The sequence below is a fragment of the Pseudoliparis swirei genome, chromosome 4 (assembly GCF_029220125.1).
Source record: "Pseudoliparis swirei isolate HS2019 ecotype Mariana Trench chromosome 4, NWPU_hadal_v1, whole genome shotgun sequence".
Lineage (NCBI taxonomy): Eukaryota > Metazoa > Chordata > Actinopteri > Perciformes > Liparidae > Pseudoliparis > Pseudoliparis swirei.
In genome coordinates, this window is record NC_079391.1 from 7872479 (window position 1) to 7895896 (window position 23418).

General features: G+C 43.3%; 1 protein-coding gene across 6 annotated transcripts in view; it reads right to left on the reverse strand.

Moving 5' to 3' along the window:
• Positions 1 to 23418, reverse strand: part of ush2a (Usher syndrome 2A (autosomal recessive, mild)) — a 222984-nt gene that overhangs the window by 61681 nt on the left and 137885 nt on the right. For all 6 annotated transcript variants that reach the window (XR_008831481.1, XM_056413166.1, XM_056413164.1 and 3 more), the window contains 10 exons: positions 20280 to 20614; positions 18261 to 18416; positions 16746 to 16909; positions 16351 to 16560; positions 13533 to 13735; positions 13350 to 13462; positions 12179 to 12398; positions 10932 to 11100; positions 10589 to 10810; positions 160 to 383 (listed from right to left, as the gene is read on the reverse strand). Coding sequence is in view for 5 of the 6 variants with exons in the window: in XM_056413166.1 (XP_056269141.1) it covers positions 160 to 383; positions 10589 to 10810; positions 10932 to 11100; positions 12179 to 12398; positions 13350 to 13462; positions 13533 to 13735; positions 16351 to 16560; positions 16746 to 16909; positions 18261 to 18416; positions 20280 to 20614 (2016 nt within the window). In the remaining variant the exon portion in view is untranslated. The remainder of the gene's footprint in view (positions 1 to 159; positions 384 to 10588; positions 10811 to 10931; positions 11101 to 12178; positions 12399 to 13349; positions 13463 to 13532; positions 13736 to 16350; positions 16561 to 16745; positions 16910 to 18260; positions 18417 to 20279; positions 20615 to 23418) is intronic.

Below are 23418 nucleotides of genomic sequence, written 5' to 3' on the forward strand. Positions count from 1 at the left end.
AATACAGGTTAAAATAATGATGGCAAACCATTGCTCGGTTATTGGACATGTGGCAAAAACAACCTGGTATAAAAGCAGAGTGGATTTCACCATCTTCGGGAAGACATTCATTTCGTGTATAGACATAATAAACACAGAGACACACTTTCTTCCACACACCTGTATCAGCAGGCCGGGTGTGGGTTCGTCCGCGCACACGTGTCGCTGAGGGTCGTAGCCAATCCCGTTGCAGCATTCCTGCTCCTGATGTATGACCTTTGACCCACAGCACCGCAGTGTCACTGTGGCATTGCCAGCAGGGTGCATTGTGGGATATCCGTCATGACTCGCACAGCACAGAGAGGTTGAAGAGTTTATGTACTCCTGACCGCAGCAGACAAAACCTAGAGGTAAGAAGACACGCGTCACAATATGGTTTTGAATACATTTGATTTCTGATCCCACTGGAGCAGGAAATGATCTTTTATAGGACACCTTCCACAAATGACGACTGTGTATTTTAATTCTCTCGTGAATAGGTTTTAAGTTATGGATATTTAAATTAGCTGCAAATGTATGGTTTACATGCTGTGGTTGTATCTCTCTGTCTGTTTTGTGTCTCACTTTGCCAAAGAACAATAGACTTTCTATTTTTTTTCTCATAATAACATTAATAATAATCCATTTAATTTATATAGAGCTTTTTAAGGTACTCAAAGACATTTACATGTTATATTCATACACCGTAGACACAGCTACGGGGAGCAATTCAGGGTTACGTGTCTTGCTCAAGGACACATCAATTGTACGGGAATTGAACCACCAACCCCCTGATTGTGAGACGGCCCTGCTAACCACTGAGCCACAGTCGCCCCATCACCTCTGATCCTTCATTCTCAAGCAAGGAATCCTCAAATACTCATCTTACTATTATTTCCTCCTCTTCCTCCTCCCTCAACAACCTCTCTCTCCTCCTTCCCTAATCTCTTCCCCTCACCTCCTCTTGTTTTCTGCCTCTATTCTCTCCGTACTGTCCACAGATCCAGGCCACGGTGTAATGTCTCTCCTCTACACTTCCCAAACTCTCGTTTCCTCTTCTCCTCAACCTCTCGTTTCCAGTCGGCACAGACGGTATTAACGCTGCTCTGAATATCAGTGTGCCTCTTCTCTTATCACTTCTTATCGCCCGTTCCTCTTCTCCACCCTTGTAAGCCTCCCTTTCCTCTGCTCCTGTATTCATCTCTCCGTACAGCAGTAATATTCAGGCGATGCGAGTGCGTAAGGGGGAGAGGAGGTGTGTTTTTCCCGAGAGCTGCCATCTCTGACAGTGACGGGTGATGTCTTTCTGCTGCCGCTTCACCTTCAGCAGCAAGGTGACATTTAAAATACACATCACTCCATTTCCCTGTAAATGTTTTGCAGCTGAATATCAAATCTCAAGCCGTGTTCCTCCGCATTCTCCGGCGCTTCATATTTCCAATTCAAATAACGCGAGTCACTTCGAATGATTGACAAATGAAAACCCGTTAAAGCGTCGGAGCGTTCCAAGTGGAAAGTCTCGCTCTGGGTGGAGAAAATATCATTTTGTTCTCTCCAGACTGGTAAAAGTTTTGACTTCATTCCAGTTGGAGAAGCTGCTAATTAAGTCTTTGGCATATAATGTCCTACTTATTGAATAAATACATATTTTAGTACTATACTGACTAAATTAACTTAACACACACATGTGATACCTCAACATGAACATGCCTCTCCTGGAGGAGAAGCAGGATGGAAGCTAACCCAGCTCGGACCCGAGGCTCTTCACCACCCAGTCTGCTGCTGGCTAACGTCCAGTCACAGGAGCATCCTTCCTAAACCAGCGATGGGAGGTCGGTGACCGGTGTGCCCATATTTTTGACGGAGCGCCGGCTCCATGTTGGCACCCTGGATCAAGCTGCTCATGAAGGGCAGACCCCAGGACAGAGCCCCGGACATAAAGATCTCTTTTTTCCAACATGGGCCCTTTAAAGGGAGTTCACATGGGGCCTTCAGTGACGTTCCTAATAATCTGGTTACTTTGGCATCTGGGCTGAGTTGAGGGGGAGGATCGCCAAGCTTTGGTCTTGCTATGGATTAGGACTATGAAATTTGTCCTGCTATATAATACTGAGTCAGCAAAGTAACCCCCCACGGTGAGAATGCGTTGAAAATACAAATGAGCATTGCATGGCACGACACAGCTCAACTTCAATATCAGAACTGTGCCGATGGAGAAAAAGAAAACACAAATCGTATTTTAATGAGAGTCCAATTGAAGAAGAAAAAAAAAAGCTTCTCATTTCTCAAAATCGGACCGAAATGTTACAAGAACCCCTCTTGGTCTTCTGTGATTACTTAGTTTATTTTTTTTGAAATAATCTAACTTTCATGAGGTATTTAGCAAATTCACCCTAACAGCCGACGGCACGCTGATCCTCGGCACCACCTACCCCCAGCTGTGTTGCCCATTGTATTTGACAGCAGACATTAAACACTAAGTCATTGCATTGAGCCGCGGCCTCGCCCTTTAATGGGGCTGCAGCTAGTTGCGGAGTGATAAATAACTTATTGTTTAACAACCCAATCAGCGCTCGCTCTCTGCGCGCATGAAGCGCCGTTCATTTAGGCAATCATTTCACTTAAAAAGCCAGAAGCGGAGGACGTCTTTTCCCTCCTGCGCTGTTGCCGTGCATTTATATCCTCGCCGCATCCATCACGGGCAACACGCGACGGGAAAAGATGCGCGTGCACGTGCACGTGTGTTTGATTGTGTGACATAAAGGCGGTCTGACGGCTAGTAACTCACTTAGCAGCGGCAGCTGTTGCCGAGTGGGGGCTTGGTGGCCAATTCCCCCGGCGCTTTACTTCAGCTTCAATGACGCGCAAATAAACAGCTCAACACTTTTCCAAAATAGCTTCCTTCCACTCATCCCTCGTCCTCTCCTCGGCATCTTCACCTCTACTCCTCCCTCCCATCCGGACACCAGGCCCTCTGCGACTCACCATCTTTACTCATTTAGCTCCTTGCCATCGACTCCCCGAGCCGCCACACGCTCTCTCCGTGTGTCGTGCGACATGGAGAGACAACGCTGCATTTCTCGAAGCTCTTTGGCCGTTTCTGACTCTAGGAAACGGAAACTTTATGACCCGGGATCTGAAGTTCAGGAGTTATCTCCTTCGGCTTCTTGACCCTCAATCAGTTCTTTCTCTAAACATTTGTTTCTCCCCTCATCCCTTTCTTCCACCTCCATCTACCGATGTCTACCTTCTTAGAATTCGTCCCTTTTTCTATCCCCAATGCTATATTTGAACTATTTGTCCCATAATCTCCTCCTCCTCCTCCTCCTCCTCCCTGTTTACCGCTCCGTAGCGTTCGGCGTGTGTTTGGGTTTGTGTGACATGCTTGAAGGTTTTGAAACACACACCCACTATGTTCTCCTCTTCTGTGTAAGCTGTGTGCATTTGTGCATGCGAGCGTACTCGTCGACAACAGTTTATCACACACACACACACACACCTCGTTTTCTCACTCGCATTGCAGAATGCTCCAGCCCTAATCTTCAGATTTACGTTGGATTTGCATACATTCGTTAATAGCGTCGGGAGCGCCTTGTCAACACGAGGCGCTGAGACAATGTGAATTATTATTAGGGTTTCAGTCATTCCACTTAATGATAAGTCAATATTTAGCCCCGCCAATGAACTACTGATAAAAATGTGTGTTGTGGATTATGGTTATCCGAGCTCTCGAGGAGACCAAAACCCTCCACAACTTTAAACAAACCAAACACTTTTAAATACCTGCATATATTAATTTGGCTTTTGGCACAAAGTGCAAAGCAAGTGTACACACATATTCAGTCTGTGTTCATGCACACACACACTCACACTCACACAGAAGAAGCTTTCATAGACTGGAGGCACACACATCTGCATGTACAGAAAGGATCGAGCACATACAAGCTGATTTAGTTATTTAAGAACAAGCTTATCACAGATATGAAGAATATACTGTATATATGCCGGTTAATGAGTTACAACAAATTGCAGAGAAGAAATGCTCAAGACATGTTTGAACGTGTGTTTAAATTAATATTGCTTGGAGAAAGCTTTACTGTAAATTGTATCTGATAACAGAAACCCAAAAGGTACCTGTAAATTATATAAATAAATATATACATACATACAAATGAACGAGTCATCTGAAATATATATATTTATATATATATATAAAAATTCACACCGTATTATCCTTTATGTTTAATGTTTATTGTAGTTCACGTTTTCTTTTTCATAATTCCAATTTTCAAATATGTATATTTATGAGGGTATGTTTTAGATATTATATATCTAATCAATCGACTGAACTATTAATGTTTTTTTGTTGCGTTATTTTTTCGAGTTAATACAAATGGAATTTTCTACTTTGAGATCCTTTTCAAACATGTTGTGTGTGTGTGTGGGTGTGTGTGTGTGTACGCGCACTATGTGCTCCAAAGGGAGCAGGCTATATGCCATGTCGGGAGATGAAATCACAGTGGATTGACTTTCTCACACAGTGCACAGTGATCCCATGTGGACACACATATGTGGAGGTTGGGGCAGCAAGCGCACACACACATAATCAAAGACACACACACACACACACCTACTCAGTTCCCAGCTGACTGGCTGTCCTCTGGTCTTTCTGACGTCTGTTTTTTCATTTTTATTCATCTCATTACCAGCTGGGCATGTGTGTGACATTGTGTGTACGTGCATCTTTGAGTGTTTGTTTCAGGGTGTGTGTTTGTGTGTGTGTGTGTGCTGAGCTTAGGGAAATGCTTTTGTGGCAGTTATATTTTGACCACTCTACAGGGATTCACTAAAAACTGAGACACAGCAAGCAGCTGTTTGTGTGTGTGTGTGTGTGTTAGTGTCTGTGTGACCGAGATGAAGATAGACATTGGGACATAAAGCACAACTTAAAGAGTTTGACAACAAAAAAACGGAAAACTATTTAAAGATGTGATATGAAATGAGCACGTTTAGCTAAAATAAAGAACGTAAAATACTGTATACTGTAACCCACTGTGGATGCCGTTTGTGTCAGTTCAAAAAACAAACACTGAGATAAGAACGACATCTTTTAAAGCAGACATGGGAGCAGACGTATTCATCTCACAGGTAATCCACTTTCCAATGCTTAAACATTCAGCCTCCACCCATTCTTCTTTCCTCCACCCTTTTGTAGCTGACGACACAAAGACCCACGGACCGCCTCCTTCAGGTTATCCATCACTGTCATGGATGTAATCTGAGTGTTGGTGAGTTCGGGGTGTGGCGGAGGCCCCGTGGAGCACCAGGAGGTTCGTGCGACCGATGCGTCTACGTTAAAGCTCCCGAGGCTTCGGGTGCATCTCCGGTCGAGAAAACGTCCTGCGTTGAACTCAAGTTCAACTTATAGCAGAAGACGTGAGGAGACACATGGCGTAAAAGAAGTGTGAGATAGCTCTGTCTTTTTGTTGATGTCAAACAATTGACGAAATGTTTTAAAAGCACACTAGTTCCATTTGGTTGGATAACTTGTTGTACAGCTTTGTTTCCGTGAAAACAACATTTTATCTGCATCAAAATGAATTAAGTTTAAGACGCTACACTTCATGTTGTTCTTTAAGTCAATGTGCATGCAAGAGCTTCAATCTTTTGACATTAATTACCTTCACCAGCAAAACAAAATGGTTCAATGAAGACAAAGGAACAAGTTTAAATATAATGAGGGGCAACTTTTCCATATGACCAGAACAGTTATGGAGAAGAACGGAAAAAACAACTCTTTCATTACAACTTCATCCTGTAGTCGCCACTTAAAGTAAGGTAGTACAAATGTCAAGGTCTCAAAATCTCTCCCACTCATACCAGGAAGTTATGTCTTTTAATATGTTTCACTTGTAAACTTTTGATAAATCCACAAGGTTTAACAGTAACAACATACAAACAAACACAAGTACACACTCACACGGACACACACAGCAGATTGTCCTCGTCGCCGTGCTCCTAACAGCCTCTGGTTTTATTCTTGCCAGTCATTAAAGTAAACCTAATAGAAAAGCCATCATCATAAACACATTAACAGAGAGAGAAATGTCTTCCTGTGTTCGGAGAGTACTCGATCCTCTAAAGCAGCCAGACGCTGCTGTTGGGAATGCACTAGCGCTGGCCATTTGCTCCCCATCATTGATGAGGGGCTTTTGGCAATTATAGACACACACACACACACACACACCCATGATAATCTTTTGGCAGAAATAAAAAAAGGACATGTAAAGTAAATATCTCTCTGCATACAAAAATAAATGTAAAAATGCAAACACATTGAGAACCATACAGCCAGACAGCCACATACAGAAAGTGAGGCATGCATGCACCACGCTGAAGTCATAAACCATACACACTTGCACACATATACACACACACACACACACACACACACATACACTCTCACAACTCCGCCAGGCTCCGAGTGAGCTAGCTTAACTACTGGGATAATTTCCCTCCAGCAAATGGTCACTGTGCCCTTGAAAAACATATTTGATTATTACTTTTTCTTTTTTCTTTCCTCCTCCTCTTTTTTCTTTTTTCTTTTAGCATCATCACAGCCATTTTCATCACGCGCTCTGATGATGGCACGGCAAGGCGCGTTAAGATAACACTCCGGCACCGCCAGGCTTTTAACACTTAACCGGTGAAAAGGGATATTCAGATTTGTCCTTGAACGTTTGGATGGGCCTGCTGGGCTGGGACAGAGTTAAAGAAATGCATACCATTTTAAGATTCACTTACTTTAAGAAAAAAAAAAGTCAGGTGGGGAGTGCATTTATGGGAGCAGAGCCACAGTGACAAATGGGGAAGGTGGGGTTGAAGGGCAGAATGAAGAGTGAAAGAACTGTGCGCCGTAAAGAAAACTATGAAGGGGAAATGATTAGTGGCGAGGCGGGGGAGCACCGGGAGGCCAGAGACACCGCACACGCTCTTCTCAACACCAGAGTCCTCGCGAAACATCTCACATTCTAATCTAGAAGAAAAGAGGAGCAAATGAAGAGCTGAGAAGAGTTGTTCTCCAACCGGCGACACAGGTGGAAGAAAACTAAGGCACTTGAGTTAAAAAAATAAAAAAAACACTATTTAATCTTCTTGAAAGTGAAATGAAAGCTGTTTAAACAAACTGGCAGATTTGGAAGGGAGGGATTTAGCATGCCGACTTTGTGTTATTGTATAACAACTGGAGTGTGCTGAGGAGAGGATTATAGAGAGCACCTCAATAACACCCCAAAGACTGTAACGAGGCAGTTCAAGACGAGTATATTCCTGCTACTTATCCAGGTACGTTTGAATAGAGACACAAGTAGGCAGGAACTCATACAAAATGTATGTAGTTAGACCTGTAAATTGGAGGGAAATAGATTTGAAGCCTAGGAAGAGCGCTGTATACGCCAGGTGGCAGGTGTGTATTGTACTGATTGATACTGAAATCTGTTCCGTCAGATGGATGGATGACTGTACGATAACTGAGAAACACATACTTGTTTTCAGGTGGCCAGGGATGATGTCAGCTGAGCTAAACCTAAAGACACATTTAGAAGGACACATTCCTCTGGCTCAGCTTTGGCTTTCTTTCTTCTTTGGTGCAGGTTGTGTGAGGCAACGTTTCTGAGCCCGACTATTTCACCTGGCTCACACTGGTTTCCCGTTTCAAAAAGAGTCTTGTGCACATGTGTATGTGTAGCACCCGGAAATATGTCATGTCATATGTCTCACCGATTTAATACAACTGTGTCAATTTTTTAATAATTTACTTTAAATGTGTGTTTAAGTTAATTCATGTGTTTTTCCTATATTTGAGAGCGCTGATCACCCGTGCGCAAACTAACAGTGAAGGGAGGAAAGCGCTCGCTGTCTCTTTGGAAGGGAGCGCTGTCTCTTTAAGAGAAGGGTGTGTGAAGGGCAGGTGCAGTAAGCGGGCTGAAGACAAAACAACGTATATTTGTTTTAACTGGGAACGTGTTAAATAAAAGTTGAGAAACAGAAGAACGACGTGTTTCTGAACAGTTCATTTTAAGGGTGCAACATCCTTTTGTGCTTCATCCAACTGTGTGGTGCATAGCTTTGCACAAGTGTAGATGTGGATACAATGCTGTATGTAGATACACACATGCGATGTGAGTGTGTGTGTGTGTGGTTGTGCATGATTGTTGTTGTATGTGTATACGTGTGTGTGTGTGTACATCTACCTGTGCACATGTGCACGCAAGCCGGTCCGCGTATCTGTTGCCAGACGGCTGTCTCCCGGCATTGCTGTTCCCCTGCAGTGTGTGTGTATGGTTGTTGACAGTGTGGACGGTAATGTGTGATAGATCGCACTTCAGGGACCCCATAATCACATCAGCCTAACCTAGTCTATCAGCTGGGCACAATGGGATACCCTTCACTCCTCCTTTAATCTGCTCCATCTAGCTCTTCGCCACTCTTCTGTTCTCTCCGGGGCTTTCTTCTTCTTCTCTCGTTCACTTTCCTTTCTCTGTTTTCTTTTGGGTTTCCTGTCTTTAATGCATATTTTACAACTTTTTTAAAAATTCTCTTTAATTCTATCTTTCTTTCACCATCATTTATGTTTAATAAACAATACAAATTCTTACTATGCATGTATGACAATGATTTATATTGTGAGTATCAAATTATACCTGAGATGTATTCTTCTCGCTATTTCTCTATCATTTTCCTTTTTTCATGATATTTTGTATTACCGTTTATGGTTGAACTTATTTATCATCTATTTAAAATATAATGCAATGCAATCGGAAATGTTCTCTTTCTTGCATTTGATTTCATTCTTTCTTATTTGTCTTTCTTTCACAAATCTGTCTCTCACTCGTTAAAAATACAAAACCCTGGACATGGTGCGAGGCACTGATGGGAGTGAGTGGTGCCAAGGTTAAGTAGCATATCCTATAATATGTGTTGCTGTGTGCACTTTGTGTGTGTGTGTTAGTGTGTGAGTCTTGAAACAGACGTGTGGGGTCGAGGTTGCATAGCCGGCCCCAGGGCTCCCCACCCGGCAAATGGCCCTTAGCCTCGCTAGCGCCGCTAGCCCTGCGATCCATCATACCATATGTTCTCAATGGGGAAGCTAAAGCTAATGACTGATGAGTGGATGGGAAGGGGGCACCTCAAGGAAGGGAGGGGGCAGAGGATGGAAGAGAAGGTGGTGAAAGGAGAGGGGGGGAGCAAAAAGTGAGGGGGGGGGGAAAGCAGAAGGAGAGGGAAACAAGTTGAGGAAAAGTAAGCAAGAAGATAACAAAGGAGCAAAGGAGATGTGAAATAAATAGCAAAAGGAGATGGAGTGGAAGAGGAGGTGGGGAGCATATGCACTCCTTAGGAGGGAAACTCAAATGAAGGATGTGCTCGGTTGGAAGAGAAAAGGGGATTTGGTGAAGGAGAAGAAAAGGAAACAGAATAACGGTGAGATTAGATCTCCTTCAAATAACACGTCAAATCAAATTAACAAACACACCTCTGTACATGAGATCAATGTTTGAGAGTGAAAACTCTAAAAGAGAGTATATTCGACTATTGAATAAAGAAACAACGTTTTGGAAAAAATGGCAAGTTTCTATAATAAGTAACAACTGATAACGGCCATGAATGAAAAAAAAAAAATTCTGATTTCGTGCTTCTTCTGAAATTTGTTGTCAGCATGCACATGTTTTGGTGCGGGGAGGGAGCTCGAGTGTGTGTCAGTGTGTGTCTGCGGTGTGTGTTTGCGGCTGGGCTAATGGAGTACCGTAGGCCTGCCCATATGGGCCATTGTTTATGTGTGATGAATAGAGTCCATGTGTCTGTCTCTGGCACTCAACACGAAGCGAACCCTGCCGAGGACACCCTGTTGACTCGGTGTGTGTGTGTGTGTGGGTGCATGTAGTCTATACGTGTAAAAGGGTGTGTGTGTGTGTGCGTGCGTAGGAGATAGAATGAGTGTGTATTTGTCCTGCTGTGTGCTTGGCAGTGCCCTCAACGGTGCCATCCCAAGTGTGTTTCATCATCATCTGCCATGACAAAGATGTCTAATGACACACACACACACACACACACACACACACACGCACGGTCCCATCTGTGCCATGGTATCCGGGTGCTTTGGGACACTGCGGGAGAGGAAGAAAGGGAAACGACCCCACGTTCCTGCACCATGTGTCTACCTCAACCCTTTTTTGCTTTTCTCTCTCGTCCTATGATTTTCTATCTCCCCCCCGCCCATAAACATTAAGAAGACGTCACCCGGGACTAAACTCTCACAAAATCCTTTTTGGGCCAGAGTAACTGCTTTTCTGAACAAAGGGCCTTTTTGTTGATTGGATTTGACAATAAAGGGGTTTTCTAAAGACAAAAACAGTTTTCCATCCAGAAGGATCAGCATCCCATCAAACTTCACCCAAATGTGCATTCATTGTCGGGCAAATAACCTTATCAGTGCAGAATATTTTCATTTCCCCCCCTTTATTCGAACAAAAGTGGATTTCCATGTTTGAATGGGAGTGTTTTCTTCACTCACCTGGGGTATATGTACGCACTTCCCCACTCTGGGCATCGCCGCAGCACACCAGAGCGTCGTCTACGATACGGCCTCCGCAGCATCGGACCCCGTAGCCGTCGTGGAGGCTCCCACCACAGCAGAGCTGGCCGCCCTTCATGGAGTAAGGAACCCCCCCACAGCAGCTGTCACCCAGCCCCACTGAGACCCGGCCCTGCTCGTGGTCAGGGCAGCAGTGTTCATCTGCAAAGACAAGGACAGATGAAGGAAACACTTGAACGACACGGACGAGATTAGACTCGAGTCGAGTAGAAAAGAGCAGATCCCTCGCAAGTGTAAACATATGAAGTGATTTGACACGCACTGGTTTTTACATGAAGATAGTATCCTCCACAGCACTGGTGGTCAGGCAGAGCCGGGAGCAGTTTGCCATTGCAGCAGGCCGGAGTGGAGGAAGTACTCAAACTCAGGTAACTGCCCTCACAGCAATGATGATGTGGTTTCTTCGTGGACAGCAGCCCACTGCAGCACACCTGGATGACATACAATACATTGACATGGATGAGAAAATATGGAAACTAAATCCACCGACAAAAAAAACCCAGTTATATCATTGAAGGGAATATTCCTTTGTCAGGCCAAACTCCATAAAAAAAGATTGTTTAAAGGCTTTCTTTATATATATCACACCCACATTACCAATACACATTGTCCTTTGTGGTACAGAAGATTTCTCCCGAGTTACTTGCGTGTGTCTTTTAAGGAGGTGTGTGTGAGCGAAACATGTTGTTATTGTTTGTACCATTGGGTGCTGTGGGGGTGAATGTATAGCCGGCGGAGGGACTGTGCCAACTTGGCTGGCATTCAATGACACGAGGATGGAAGTGGACGCGGATGACAAGTTAATCTGTCTAGAGAAATGAATCCTGTGCACTCGGAAGAGGAAATGTGAGAGTCTGTATTTGTCTGTGGGTCTCTGTGTGTTCTTGTTGTGCTTTTGTGTCTATGTCTGAGTTCTGGTGACTAATATCCTGAGAGGGTACACAACAACATGTATTCTCCACTTCAGATCAGCAGCCAAAGCAAAGACCCTGGATCCTCTATCTGTTGTTGTTCAGTGATTGGTGATTGTGGTTTTAATGATTACACATGACGCGTTCTAGTTAAATGAGGCTTTGGAATTTAGGTGAAAAGGGCAAAGGAGAGAGGATTAGAGCAGAAGAAAGATGAACGACTGAATGTAGAAGAGAAGAGCACGAGAGGTTAAACATCCGCCTCTAAAATGTAGTTTCTCAATACATCCATAATCAACATTTGTGTCAATGAAATGCTTTTCAAAAAAGTGTGTTATTCATTAACTTGTGTCAAAAAACAAACTACCATTACATGTTGAATGTGTATGTGTTTTACCAGGCAATACTTCCCTCTAGAATAATCATTATTGTATCGTCTTGTTTTAACCTGTAAAAAGTGTTTTTTCCTTCAGCCCAGCATGCACGTTAATGTCGTAATGTTCAATGTATATCATGACATGAATATTATCCCATACAGAACTACTGTACTCCATACAGAACAAATAAAATATGCATCAAGAGGCCGGAGCATAATCACCTGAATGTGGGGATGGAAGCAGGACGTCCCACACACAGCGTGACTGGCCGGACACTGCAGGTAGGAACACCTGAGCCTCGCACCGCCCGACTCTCCCCCCGCAGAGGATGTGACCCCCTTGGAGCCGGCGGCACATGACCTCAAGGCCCGTCTTAAAACGTCATAGCCCAGCATGATCCCACTGGGTCTGCCTGGATGGGACCAGTCCAACCTCACCACCCTGGTGGAGAGAGAGAGAGAAGGAGATGGAGAGCGAGGGAAAGATATGTCCTCCTTCACACTCCTTTCACACGACTGGGAGGCACACAATAACTTTTGTCACACTCACACACACACACAGACACTCCCACACTTGCACGCATTCATGCATGGTTAATGCCTGACAAAGTTGAGTTACAGTGTCAGAGTGTGTGTGTCTTTATACACTTCTCACTATTGATTTTCCTCTTTTTTATCTGTGACATCTTTGGCAGGAGAGAGACCTGTGTAGTGACACACAGAGTTACAACTTACACGGGAGTCTCCTGCACAGGAAGTGAGCCACAAATCACCACTTCCTCTGCCAACCGAAGATTTGCAAAATTGAGATTTAGGTCAAATGTAGGAAGCAGAACATTTTAAATGTCATTCGAGAAAACTGACTGCAAAAAAAGATTTCTGTTTACCATCATATTTTTAGAATTTTAATAAAATATACTTTTCATGATCATATTAAATTGTCAGAAAATGTTAATGCATTAGTATGTGCAAATATAAGGATACGGTTTATCTGTAACACTGAATATTGTATTCAGTGTTTCAATCCTGAAAGACGACTGAAGATGAATAGATGCAACAATCACTGAGTCTTCAACGGCGGTGAGTTTTAAAGTAGCGGAAATAAATTTAGTTATTGTCCTCTTGCCTGCAAAATCTGGTTTTAAAGTACAACTGAAATTGCGTGAAAAAACTATTTAAATAGTCCTATTCTTTATTTATATACACTTTACTGAGTTACGGCGCTGTTATTAAACACAAACAATCATTACGCTCAAACCAAAAACCATAAAGTGTTATGAATCTAGTTGGAACATTTAAAAAACGGTTCTGAACAAATATTTCCATAAAAAAAAAAAATAGGAGAGAGTTCACACAAGAATTACTAAATATTTGCAAAACATCTCTGTGTTACCTGGGATTGATCACGTGAGCGTGTGGCGTGGCCAGCTCGGCAGGCAGGTCCTCCACAGTAGTTGTCTGAGTAATATTACTCTGCGCACATGCATACACGGTACACACCTCCACCTGAAATCCACAAACACAGCCGGCATAATGAGCATTTGTGTGTCTGCGTTCGGGTCAGCACATCTGGTACCTGTACGTTGTAGACGGTAAAAGGCAGCAGGTCGCCCAGCAGGTAGGAGCCTGAGCTGTTGTCTACACTGCCATGACGACGGCCATTAAGGTAGATGTAGTAACCGGTAACCGCTCCGTTGGGCCGTAGAGGAGGGAACCAAAGCACACGAACCGTGCTGCCGTTAACCGGAACCACTTCTGGGGCGGAAATCCCGTCTGGCTCTGAGGAAAGCACGCGTGAGGACAGAGAACAGTTTGAACTCAAGGTTTTTTTTATGGCTACGAAAACATTCAAGACGTGCTCGTCTTCCAACGTGCACGTTTAAGCTGTGGTCTGAAACCAGTGCTCTCCCCAACACATGTCATATTTTGACACGGAGACTATCTTGACTGTTTGTCGTAAAGTAAGAACAGCGCCGCAATGGATGGGATTGGGTCGGCACATTTTCCCACACACGTGTTAACTTCCCAGTGTGGTCCCAGTGTGCACTGACGATGCTTTATAACATGTGACATTCTCATTCTTGGAGAGGGAAAGAGATAGACGTGGGCACACACACTTATAGGTATGCGATTGTGTGTGCAGCACGACAGAGTGCGTTTGTGCGTGTGCCTCGGAGAGATACAGAGTGTGCGTCGGTGTGTGTATAATGCAGGACGACTGTGAGTCTGTGTGTTAGTGAGGGAGGGAGGCCACCTGTGTGTCCCTGTGTGTGTGTGTGTGTGTGTGTGTGTGTGTGTGTGTGTGTGTGTGTGTGTGTGTGTGTGTGCAGTACAGCGTTGCTAATGTCATCTAGCAGTAAATGAAATGTAGAGCAGTGGGCTGGGTTTAGGTCGGTACGTTGGCAGCAAATGAATGGGGTTAACTTCACTTACCCGAGTGCATTTTCAACAAGAATAATAGATTGACTTGGATGGTCGGCTCCCTCCCTCACGCTCCCTCTGTCTTACAGGCAGTAGTAAATGACAGTCTCCACCTTCCTTTGTTATGTTATTATATTCTCTCTCTGTATTCCACTGCCCTGTCGATCACATTCCCTTTGTCCTTGATAACTCCTGAAAACTCCTATGGTGATTAATTTAATGTGGCAACCAAAAGATACGGAGGCAAAATGATGGAGTGACAAATACATGCAAGAGATATCCTGTGAAAGCAGAAGATGTGCTGTCGATACAGTGGGCACATGTTTTAGGTCAAAGAGCGGGAGACTGAACACGGAGTATCATTCATTGTTTAAAATGTTCTTCACACATCGACGGAGATCTGGTTGTGAGTCGAAAAGCGAGAGAGAAAACCAAAAAGAGGGAAATAATATGAGACGTGTGTGAGAGAGGTAATCATACAGACTCAATTTATTATTCTAAGTGAAAATGCACTCAGCGAAGAGAAGTTAACCCAATTCATTTGCTGCCAATGCACTTACCTAAACCCAACCTACTGCTCTACATTTCATTTACTGCAGGATGGCATTATCAACGCAATACTGCACACTGAGCTTCTTTCAATCACTCACAGACACACAGACAGACACACACATTTTTCTTGCCAATTAGTCTTGATGTTAGCATTGCCCTATAGATTGCAGGCCATGTTAGGATGGTTGGTAGGGTTGAGCTGCATTTGGCCTTGGTCTCTGTGTGTATGTGCGTGTGTGTGCACACACTCTTATGGCTGTAAAATAATGAAATTACCTCCAGAGCCCTCTCAGTTAAACGAGCCATGCTTTGCCTTTAGCACCTAATGATTTTCTAATGTTTTTAATGCACTTTTTATTATACTGCTCAGATTAGGGGAAAAGAGAGAGGCCTCTGACATATGATAATACTGCAAATGAAAGAGAACTATGTGGGGAAAAAAGAAGAAGAGAGACGGTGAGAATGAAGGATTGAGAAGGAAATCAAGAAAGAAGGAAAACAACAGACGGATTGAACAGCCTCTGACCTACGATCACACACAGAGTTTTAAACACAGAGACCGGGCTGTAAATTTGGGAGGAAAATTGAGAGAAAAGTTGTGATTTTGGGATCGATCGGGTCAAGGTCATGAAAAGGTCAAAATCTTCTTTTTACCATAGCACTTAGCACTACCATGCAACTAATGCCAACATGTTCATAATTCAATGCCCAATCTTGTGATATGCGAAGGTATGCGCTCTACCGAGTGCCTGTTCTAGTTTATATATATATATATAGCTGTGACATTCATAGCTAAAGATAGTTAGAACTGATTCTGCATAAAAAGGGGAAAAACAGTATAACACGTTTTTTGCTCATATTCCAATAACTACCAAAATTGGGAGAACTCTATTATAGAGGTTTGTCGCAATGATGTCACGACATAGTAATCTTTTTTTTGGTGAAAGTTTCCACGTACAACATTTATTTTAGATTTCCTTTCTCCATAGAATAAAACAATTTCTAAAAAGATTAAGTGATGTATTGTAAAGTACGGTAATTATAGCCCTATAAGACATGGGAACAGCTGTGTTTGCTGTATTTTCTGACAGGTAGACGTTGCTCGTGTGTGTGGCTGTGTGTGCAGTTTGTGTGCATGCGGTGCCAACAAGTATTTTACAACACCTTAAATCTGGCTCATACACACTTTGTATTGATTTCATGCCTCACGACATGATGTGTTTAACATCTCCTGTGAAGCACATTAACACGGACCACTCTTTAGGAAGTATTGGATTTATGTACTGAGCATGACACACTCAGAGGTATTTACAGTATTGTGCAACAATAACACCCTCGCGCATATCCGAAGTAAGAAGGCACTTTTTAACTTAATTTTGAAGATCGATTGTTGGCCGAATATCACACAATTATACACATACCTCCGTCTTCTGTGGTGACGTTAACCGTCGCCTTCGTTGTATTATGAGCTCCGTTGGACACCTGCACTGACAACAGATATGTGGTGCTGGGCCAAAGGTCACTTATCACCGTGGACGTGATCTCAGGGGGGAAAGCCACGATTTGGCTCGACCGGGCAGACGTTATTGTCAGAAAGTAAGATTCCACCTCTCCCTGCAGGTCTTGCAAAGCTGAGGAAGACATGAAGAGAGAGGGAGAAGCGTGAGGAATCCGTAAAAAAAGAAAGAAAAGGAGTCACTTTTCCCCTTTTTGATCATTGTCATTGTCACAGAACGATCAAGTAGAATATACAACCATGAAATGACTTTGCTGGGCAGAACGTGTTCTGTGTGTTTAAAAGAGAAAGTAATCTTACAGGGTTGTGTCCAGGTGACCCGTACAGCGGTGTGATTGACAGCGCGGGCAGACAGAGACGGAGGGTGGTGGGGAACCCCCGCCATGGTCACCGCGGTAACAATCTGTCCCGAGGAGGAGCCCACGTCATTATCTACCACTAACTGATAGTGGTAACGGGTGAATCTGTTGAGAGACAGCATTGGTGTTTTTGATAAGGAGACTACATTATATGTCACAGTTCAGCTCCGCCCCCTCCTTACTCTAGTTTTCAGCCACTCCCACCTCGTCAGTCTAACTCCCTTCACCTGTTCACTCACCTGCCTCTGATCACTAATCAAGTCCCTATTTAGGCTCCTCCCTTCCAGACACATGTTGCCAGATTGTTCTTTCGTTTTTTTCCGTGCCAGACTCTCCAGCACGGATCTCCACTGAAACTTTTGTCGTAAAATAAAGAAATTGCCAATGAGGCGCGTTTCCATCAGTTGGTTTGGAGCAAATAAACTCGGCCACGGCCATCGATGGGAGAAATATGGAGAGAGGTCTTCAGGATTTCATTGTTTTAATTCTTCTTTAATGTTAGCTAGAATTGGCCATGTTATTGGGATATCATCCGGGACGACATCAACAGTGGAAACAGCTCATCGGTCATGCGAGTCAAATGTTTGCTACATCAGAATTGTATCAGCAAAGACATTTCCATCATCCATTTAGTGCATTTTTGCAATTGAGGATGTTTCATTGGATTTTGCTTTTTTTCCAGCTTTTCTAATGCAATACTTCAAAATGAAACATTAATATAAACAAGCCGCTGGCACAAGAGCCAAATGGTGTATTAATCCTCGATTGAAGGAATTAAGGGAAATAACAGAAATGATAGTGACGCTCTCTAAGTTAAATATGAGGGATTTAAGTTTAGTTCTACGCGCTACCAGTCCCAGCTGTGGAGACATTGGAACAGCTATCTATTTATAAAGCATTAATAGTTCTATGTATTTCACTTGTGATTGTGGTTGTGTTTTATTCTATTTATTGTTTTGTACTATCTGGATCTTGAGTCTGAAATAAAAGTTTGATTGATTGATATAATGTCAGCCATGTCTACCTTCATCCATTTCTTCACTCCGAAGTTACCGTTAGTCCTGCTAATATGGGGACTCCAACGAAACAAATTACATTCTCAAAGTACTCACTAGGACATAAACGAAAACAATTCTGCAAAATGCTGACATGTTCAGTTAAGTTTTGTCAGCTTTCTACTTGAATGAAGCTCAGTAGACACAAACCCAAAAAGAGTACACCCAGAGCCGTTGAGCAAGCATAGAGGGGAAAAAATAAAATTAGCTTCCACCAAGTGCCAAACTGAGATTAGGGGACTCTGTGTGGAAAAACAATTTAATTCTTTGGGATATTTGCTTAATGTATCTTTGAGCGGTATTAAAAGATCGGCATCAGCGGCAGCTCGCCGATCGGCTCTGCACACACGGTTTGCTGCGGCGCCCGGCGTTTGCTCTAGAGCTCATTTCAGTAATCTCACCTGCTTAGGCCTTTATCTTGGTAGAACAATTTGGTGCCGGAGTAAACACGGAGCCAGCGATGGAGATCTTCGGAGGGGGGAGGGGACACGGCCGTAACCGTGGGGACCGCGGCGATGGCCAGGGGCTGGTGGGTTTTACGTCTGAGCAACTTGTATCTGAAGGGGAAATTTGAATAAAGGAAAACAACCACACGATTGGATGTTTAGGAAGCATTAACACCCAACACATGTTCACAAAAGCACCATTATGAGCACACAGGCACACTTTTCCCACACGGCAACACACACACGCATGCATACGGACACAACAAACCCCAATGTGCATTTTGACTCTTCTCCTTATCGCTCATTTCATCCACTTCTGCCGTCTCTATTCTTTTGCGTTCACCGTGTCTCACCCCTCCCCCCCAACGCCCCTTGTTTTGTTTTTTCTGCAGGGTTTGTGTTTTCCTCTCCCCACAGTGATGCTAATTTCCGCTGTAATCAGAAGAGAAGGGCTTAATGCCGCCTTTTAACAAACCCACTTAGACAAACACACAGAGCTGAGCGGAGCAGAACAGAGAGACGGGCTCATGCATTTTAATCGCCCGCCAGGAAAATGGACCTTTATTTGAAGGCCTAATCACCGACGGCGTCGAACAGGACGGAACAAAACGGGCCGGAATGCGCATCAGGACTGAGAAAACACTGATTAAAAAAGGAACAACACGTAGCTCATTACCAAGCACTCGTGTTAGCAGTTGGTTAACGTGTTCCTATCTTTTTGTTCACTTCAATTTCTCCGCGGAGGATTTAACCTCTCTAGAATGGTCGGTTACAACACGCCGGATATTTCAGTTTCTGCTGCCCGTTTTCTGTCTTTTGGTTTTAGCTAATGAATAAAAAAAGAGGGTCGATTCAAATCATGTTGAACTATGACGGACACATAGATTGGGTACACTTATATTATCTCTTTTTAATTAGTATTGGATTTTGGATGCGTATTTGCATGCGCAGAACTATTATAAACCTTCTTCTTCTCACTTAGATAATTTCCTACGACAATCAGAAAGCAAGAGAAGCAATTTGTTTGGTTCTGTGCATTTTGAAAGAAGGTAAGCAGTGAGAATGTCGAGATTGCCGATGTGGACAGGTACGTAGGAATACCGAGTACATTCCATGGGGATATTTGTCAATTACATTGTGTGAAATCTAAATCATAAAAGTATTTCAACTGAAAAACGCAATTTCTCATCCCTCCTCTGACACGTATGTTCTTCCCTTGTTCAGACAGCACATAGATCAGTGTGAGCCGTGGAGAAATAAATGTCCTCGATTGATATCGCCACGAATATAAAATGCAATGTGTTTCATTTCTAATGGGAGTTTTACTGGGTCAGTATACTTAACCCTTGTGTTGCCTTCGGGTCAATTTGACCCGATTCAATGTTTCACCCTCCTGTCGCCTTCGGGTCAATATGACCCGATTCAATGTTTAACCCTCCTGTTACCTTTATATTTACTAACATATTTTACCCTTGAGGTCAATATGACCCAAGCTATTAAAATCTCCAGAAAATTATTAGAATTAATATTGTTTTCCAAGTTTAAGTGTGAGGTACTTTATGTTTGTTTGTTGACTCCCGAAAGAACACCGACATTAAACATTGAATCGTGTCAAATTGACCCGAAGGCAACACAAGGGTTAAAGCAATGATTAAAGAGAAATATTGTTTTACACGAGAAAAATAATGTGATTACAGGAAAGCGAAACACGTTACTCCAATAACTGGATGTGTCTTCATTGCAGTACAAACCAAATGTATGTTCTTGAGCTATTGAAATAGAAAATCGCTGAGAATCACTGAGAATCAAGGGGGATTATAATGTTGATAAGACAGAAAAAACAGGTGAAATGATCTGTGATCTTTGCTCATCTGTGTTTAACTAATATACCTTTAATCCACGGCCAGCGGATTTGAAGCCATCTAAGCCCGGTAGTAAGAGACCGGTATGGGTTCTGTGTCGTATCCCTCTTACCTGACGTTAGGTCCGTTGGGCCTGCTTGGTGGCTCCCAGGAAATGGCCAGGAAGGACTCGCTGACTGCCACTACCGACAGCGGTTCAAGGCCTTCAGGGATTGTGGGAAAAGTGGTAGCAGGCGTGGGCAGGCTTTCTGTACATCCTCCAACATGGCCACCACCGTTGGAACACGCCAGCACGGTAATACTGTAGTTTGTGTGTGGAACGACGTCCGTTATTGTGACGTTGAACTCGGAAGCATCGGCACCGTCATGGAAGATGCGGGCTTCTGGGAGGCGGATCTCGTAGCCATGGATTTCTCCATTGGGAATAAGAGGAGGAGACCATGTTACCTGAAACATAAACGTGTTTTAAGTTCATGTTCATTTAAAATGTGAGAAAATATATATGTTTATATTAGAGTAGTTTACTTATCCTCTCTAACTGTTTAATATTCCCTGAAAAGTCACATCATTGGTTGGCCGGGCATTCTAACTGTTATCGGCATGCTGAGGATGGTGGAAAGCTTTTAGATGGATGAACTACAGGAAGTCCTGGCACAGTGTGTGTGTGTGTGTGTGTGTGTGTGTGTGTGTGTGCACACGCTTGCAGAGCTTGCAGTGTGTGCTCAGGCAAACACACATCTGCATCACAGTGTGAATGCACGTGTGGTCAGTTGAGTGCTACCAGTAATATGTGAATGTAAAGCAATAGAATGGTCACTCTGTGTGTGTGTGTGTGTGTGTGTGTGTGCATGTGTTTGAGTGTGTCTTTAACTCTCTTGTGGGGAAAGATAACCTGACTTTGACTTGAGCAGAAGAATCCTTTCATCAAATTTAAAACAGGGTTCACACACACACAAACACACACTAACACGCGCACATGCACAAACACCATGCTAAAATAATGAAAACGGCTGGTAATGGAATTGCTGCATGCAAAAACAAAAGCCTGCCGCCGTTGAGCACTGCATCTGATTTGGAAACGGTTCAGTCTGTCAGCGTTTCAGAGTGAAGATGAAGGTAACTGGCACACACACAAATGTTCATACACACACACGCATACACTCACACCTCTACACGCTTGAATTACAGATATCTTTACAATAAATGTTGTATACATCCACGTACACACACACAGCTATACCTTCATTTAACAATTGCATACATGTACACACACACACACACACACACACACACTTATGGATACAAACTGTCATGTACTGATCAGTTCAAAGCGTGTTGAGACTAGAGTTTAGGTGATTAAGTGGTCAATGTTGATGAGTGTGTTATGAATAAACGTCAAGAATAATTACTTCTCATGCAACCTTGATATTCATTTAACAATTGACACTGCAATACAGGACGAACACACACGCACACTCTGAGCCACACACACACACACACACACACACACACACACACACACACACACACACACACACACACACACACACACACACACACACACACACACACACACACACACACACACACACACACACACACACACACACACACACACACACACACACACACACACATATGGGCAGGGTCATGTTGAGTTAGGTAGCTCATTTCCCAAAGTGCGTGTTGGGTGTGCTTTGTGGTGGAAGTCATTTACAGATTGAATAGCCTGATGTAATCTGGAGATGGTGAAGACAGCAGAGACCCTGGGCTGACACAGTGCACTGGGGCTAAGGCCAGGACAGTGTGTGTGTGTGTGTGTGTGTGTGTTTGTAAAACGTGTTTTTGTGGATATGAGAGTGACGGATAATAAAGTTGGTCGTGAGAGAGAATAGGTGTGTGGGCATGGTGCATGTGGAGTGTGTGTATTTGTGCACCTATACGAGCATATTCATAAAAAAAGTCAAAGGCTGACATCTATCGCTGACGATACAATTCGACAATCTATTCATATATGCATCAATGTACGTATTTAGGTCAATTCATATCCTGCAAACAAAGACTGGGATCACATTTAAAATGTTGGAAAGAGTTTTTGACTGTAAGAAAATGTAAATGATTTGTGATGGGTGACAGATCCAACCACAATATATGGTTTGATTTGAAGTCGATCAAGCAAAGGTTGGCAGAGATAATGAGTGAGAATAAAGAACAACACTAACACCAAGAGATTTCAACCAGACAATAACAAAGAAGCAGACACATACACTCTGAGTGGTATCTTCTCTGACATTACCTGTCGATTTGAAATGGTGCTATTGAACACTGATACAGTAGCTGCTTCATTACAGATGTCTGTTGGTAAAATAAACTATTTTCCCCATCATATAAAATAAATAAAAACTTCATTACAACACTCAATGTGAAGCCAAAAAGACTTGAACAACCGAGACGCCGTCCTAGTATCAGAAAAGCAGACATGTAGTTGACGTTGGCTCGACGCCCTGACTGGGAGGACCCACATGTAACGAAGGACATGCAAATACAGCAAACTGAAATGACAACATAACGGCATAAAGTAAGTACCTCGAAACGTGATATTACAAAGAAACCATTTAGAGAATGAAGGCAGATACTCAAAATCCTGTCTGTGTTGTCAAGGTCAATTGGTAACCAGGAAGCAGCCTGCCTGTCTGTCCAATTAGCAACAACCAGGAAGGAACACTTTCCTTCTTGGACCTATGACCCCTAAAGCTGTGCTGCTGCAGAGATGACAGGGGCGGTTTAGAAATGATGACAGGCATTAGCATTTTTCTGCAGTTAGCATTAGTGCAGGACAGAGCCGTGTGTGTGTGTGTGTGTGTGTGTGTGTGTGTGTGTGTGTGCGGGTGTGTGTGCACGTATCTGTGTGCATGCATACAATATGGTTTCAGTGGCTTTCGTTGATGTGGGATTAGTCAGTGGGGGAACTTAATGTTGGCCCCTCCTTCAAAATGGCCGACAGGAAGGAAGCTGCCTCAGACAGGGGTCACAGCCCCTCCCATTTTTTGAAGGGGACCTTGAGTTGAATGTTTTTCTTTCTCATTAAATCTCAAGATGGAAAGACAGAGGAATCAGGATGACATTGCTTTGTCTTTTCTCTGCTGAGTGACTGAAGTTGTAATGTATTGTATGGTTTTCTGTTCAAGAAACGTAACGTTTTTAAATTCGAAGTTTCTTGTTGAACGTTATAGGAGATATTGTAATTGATA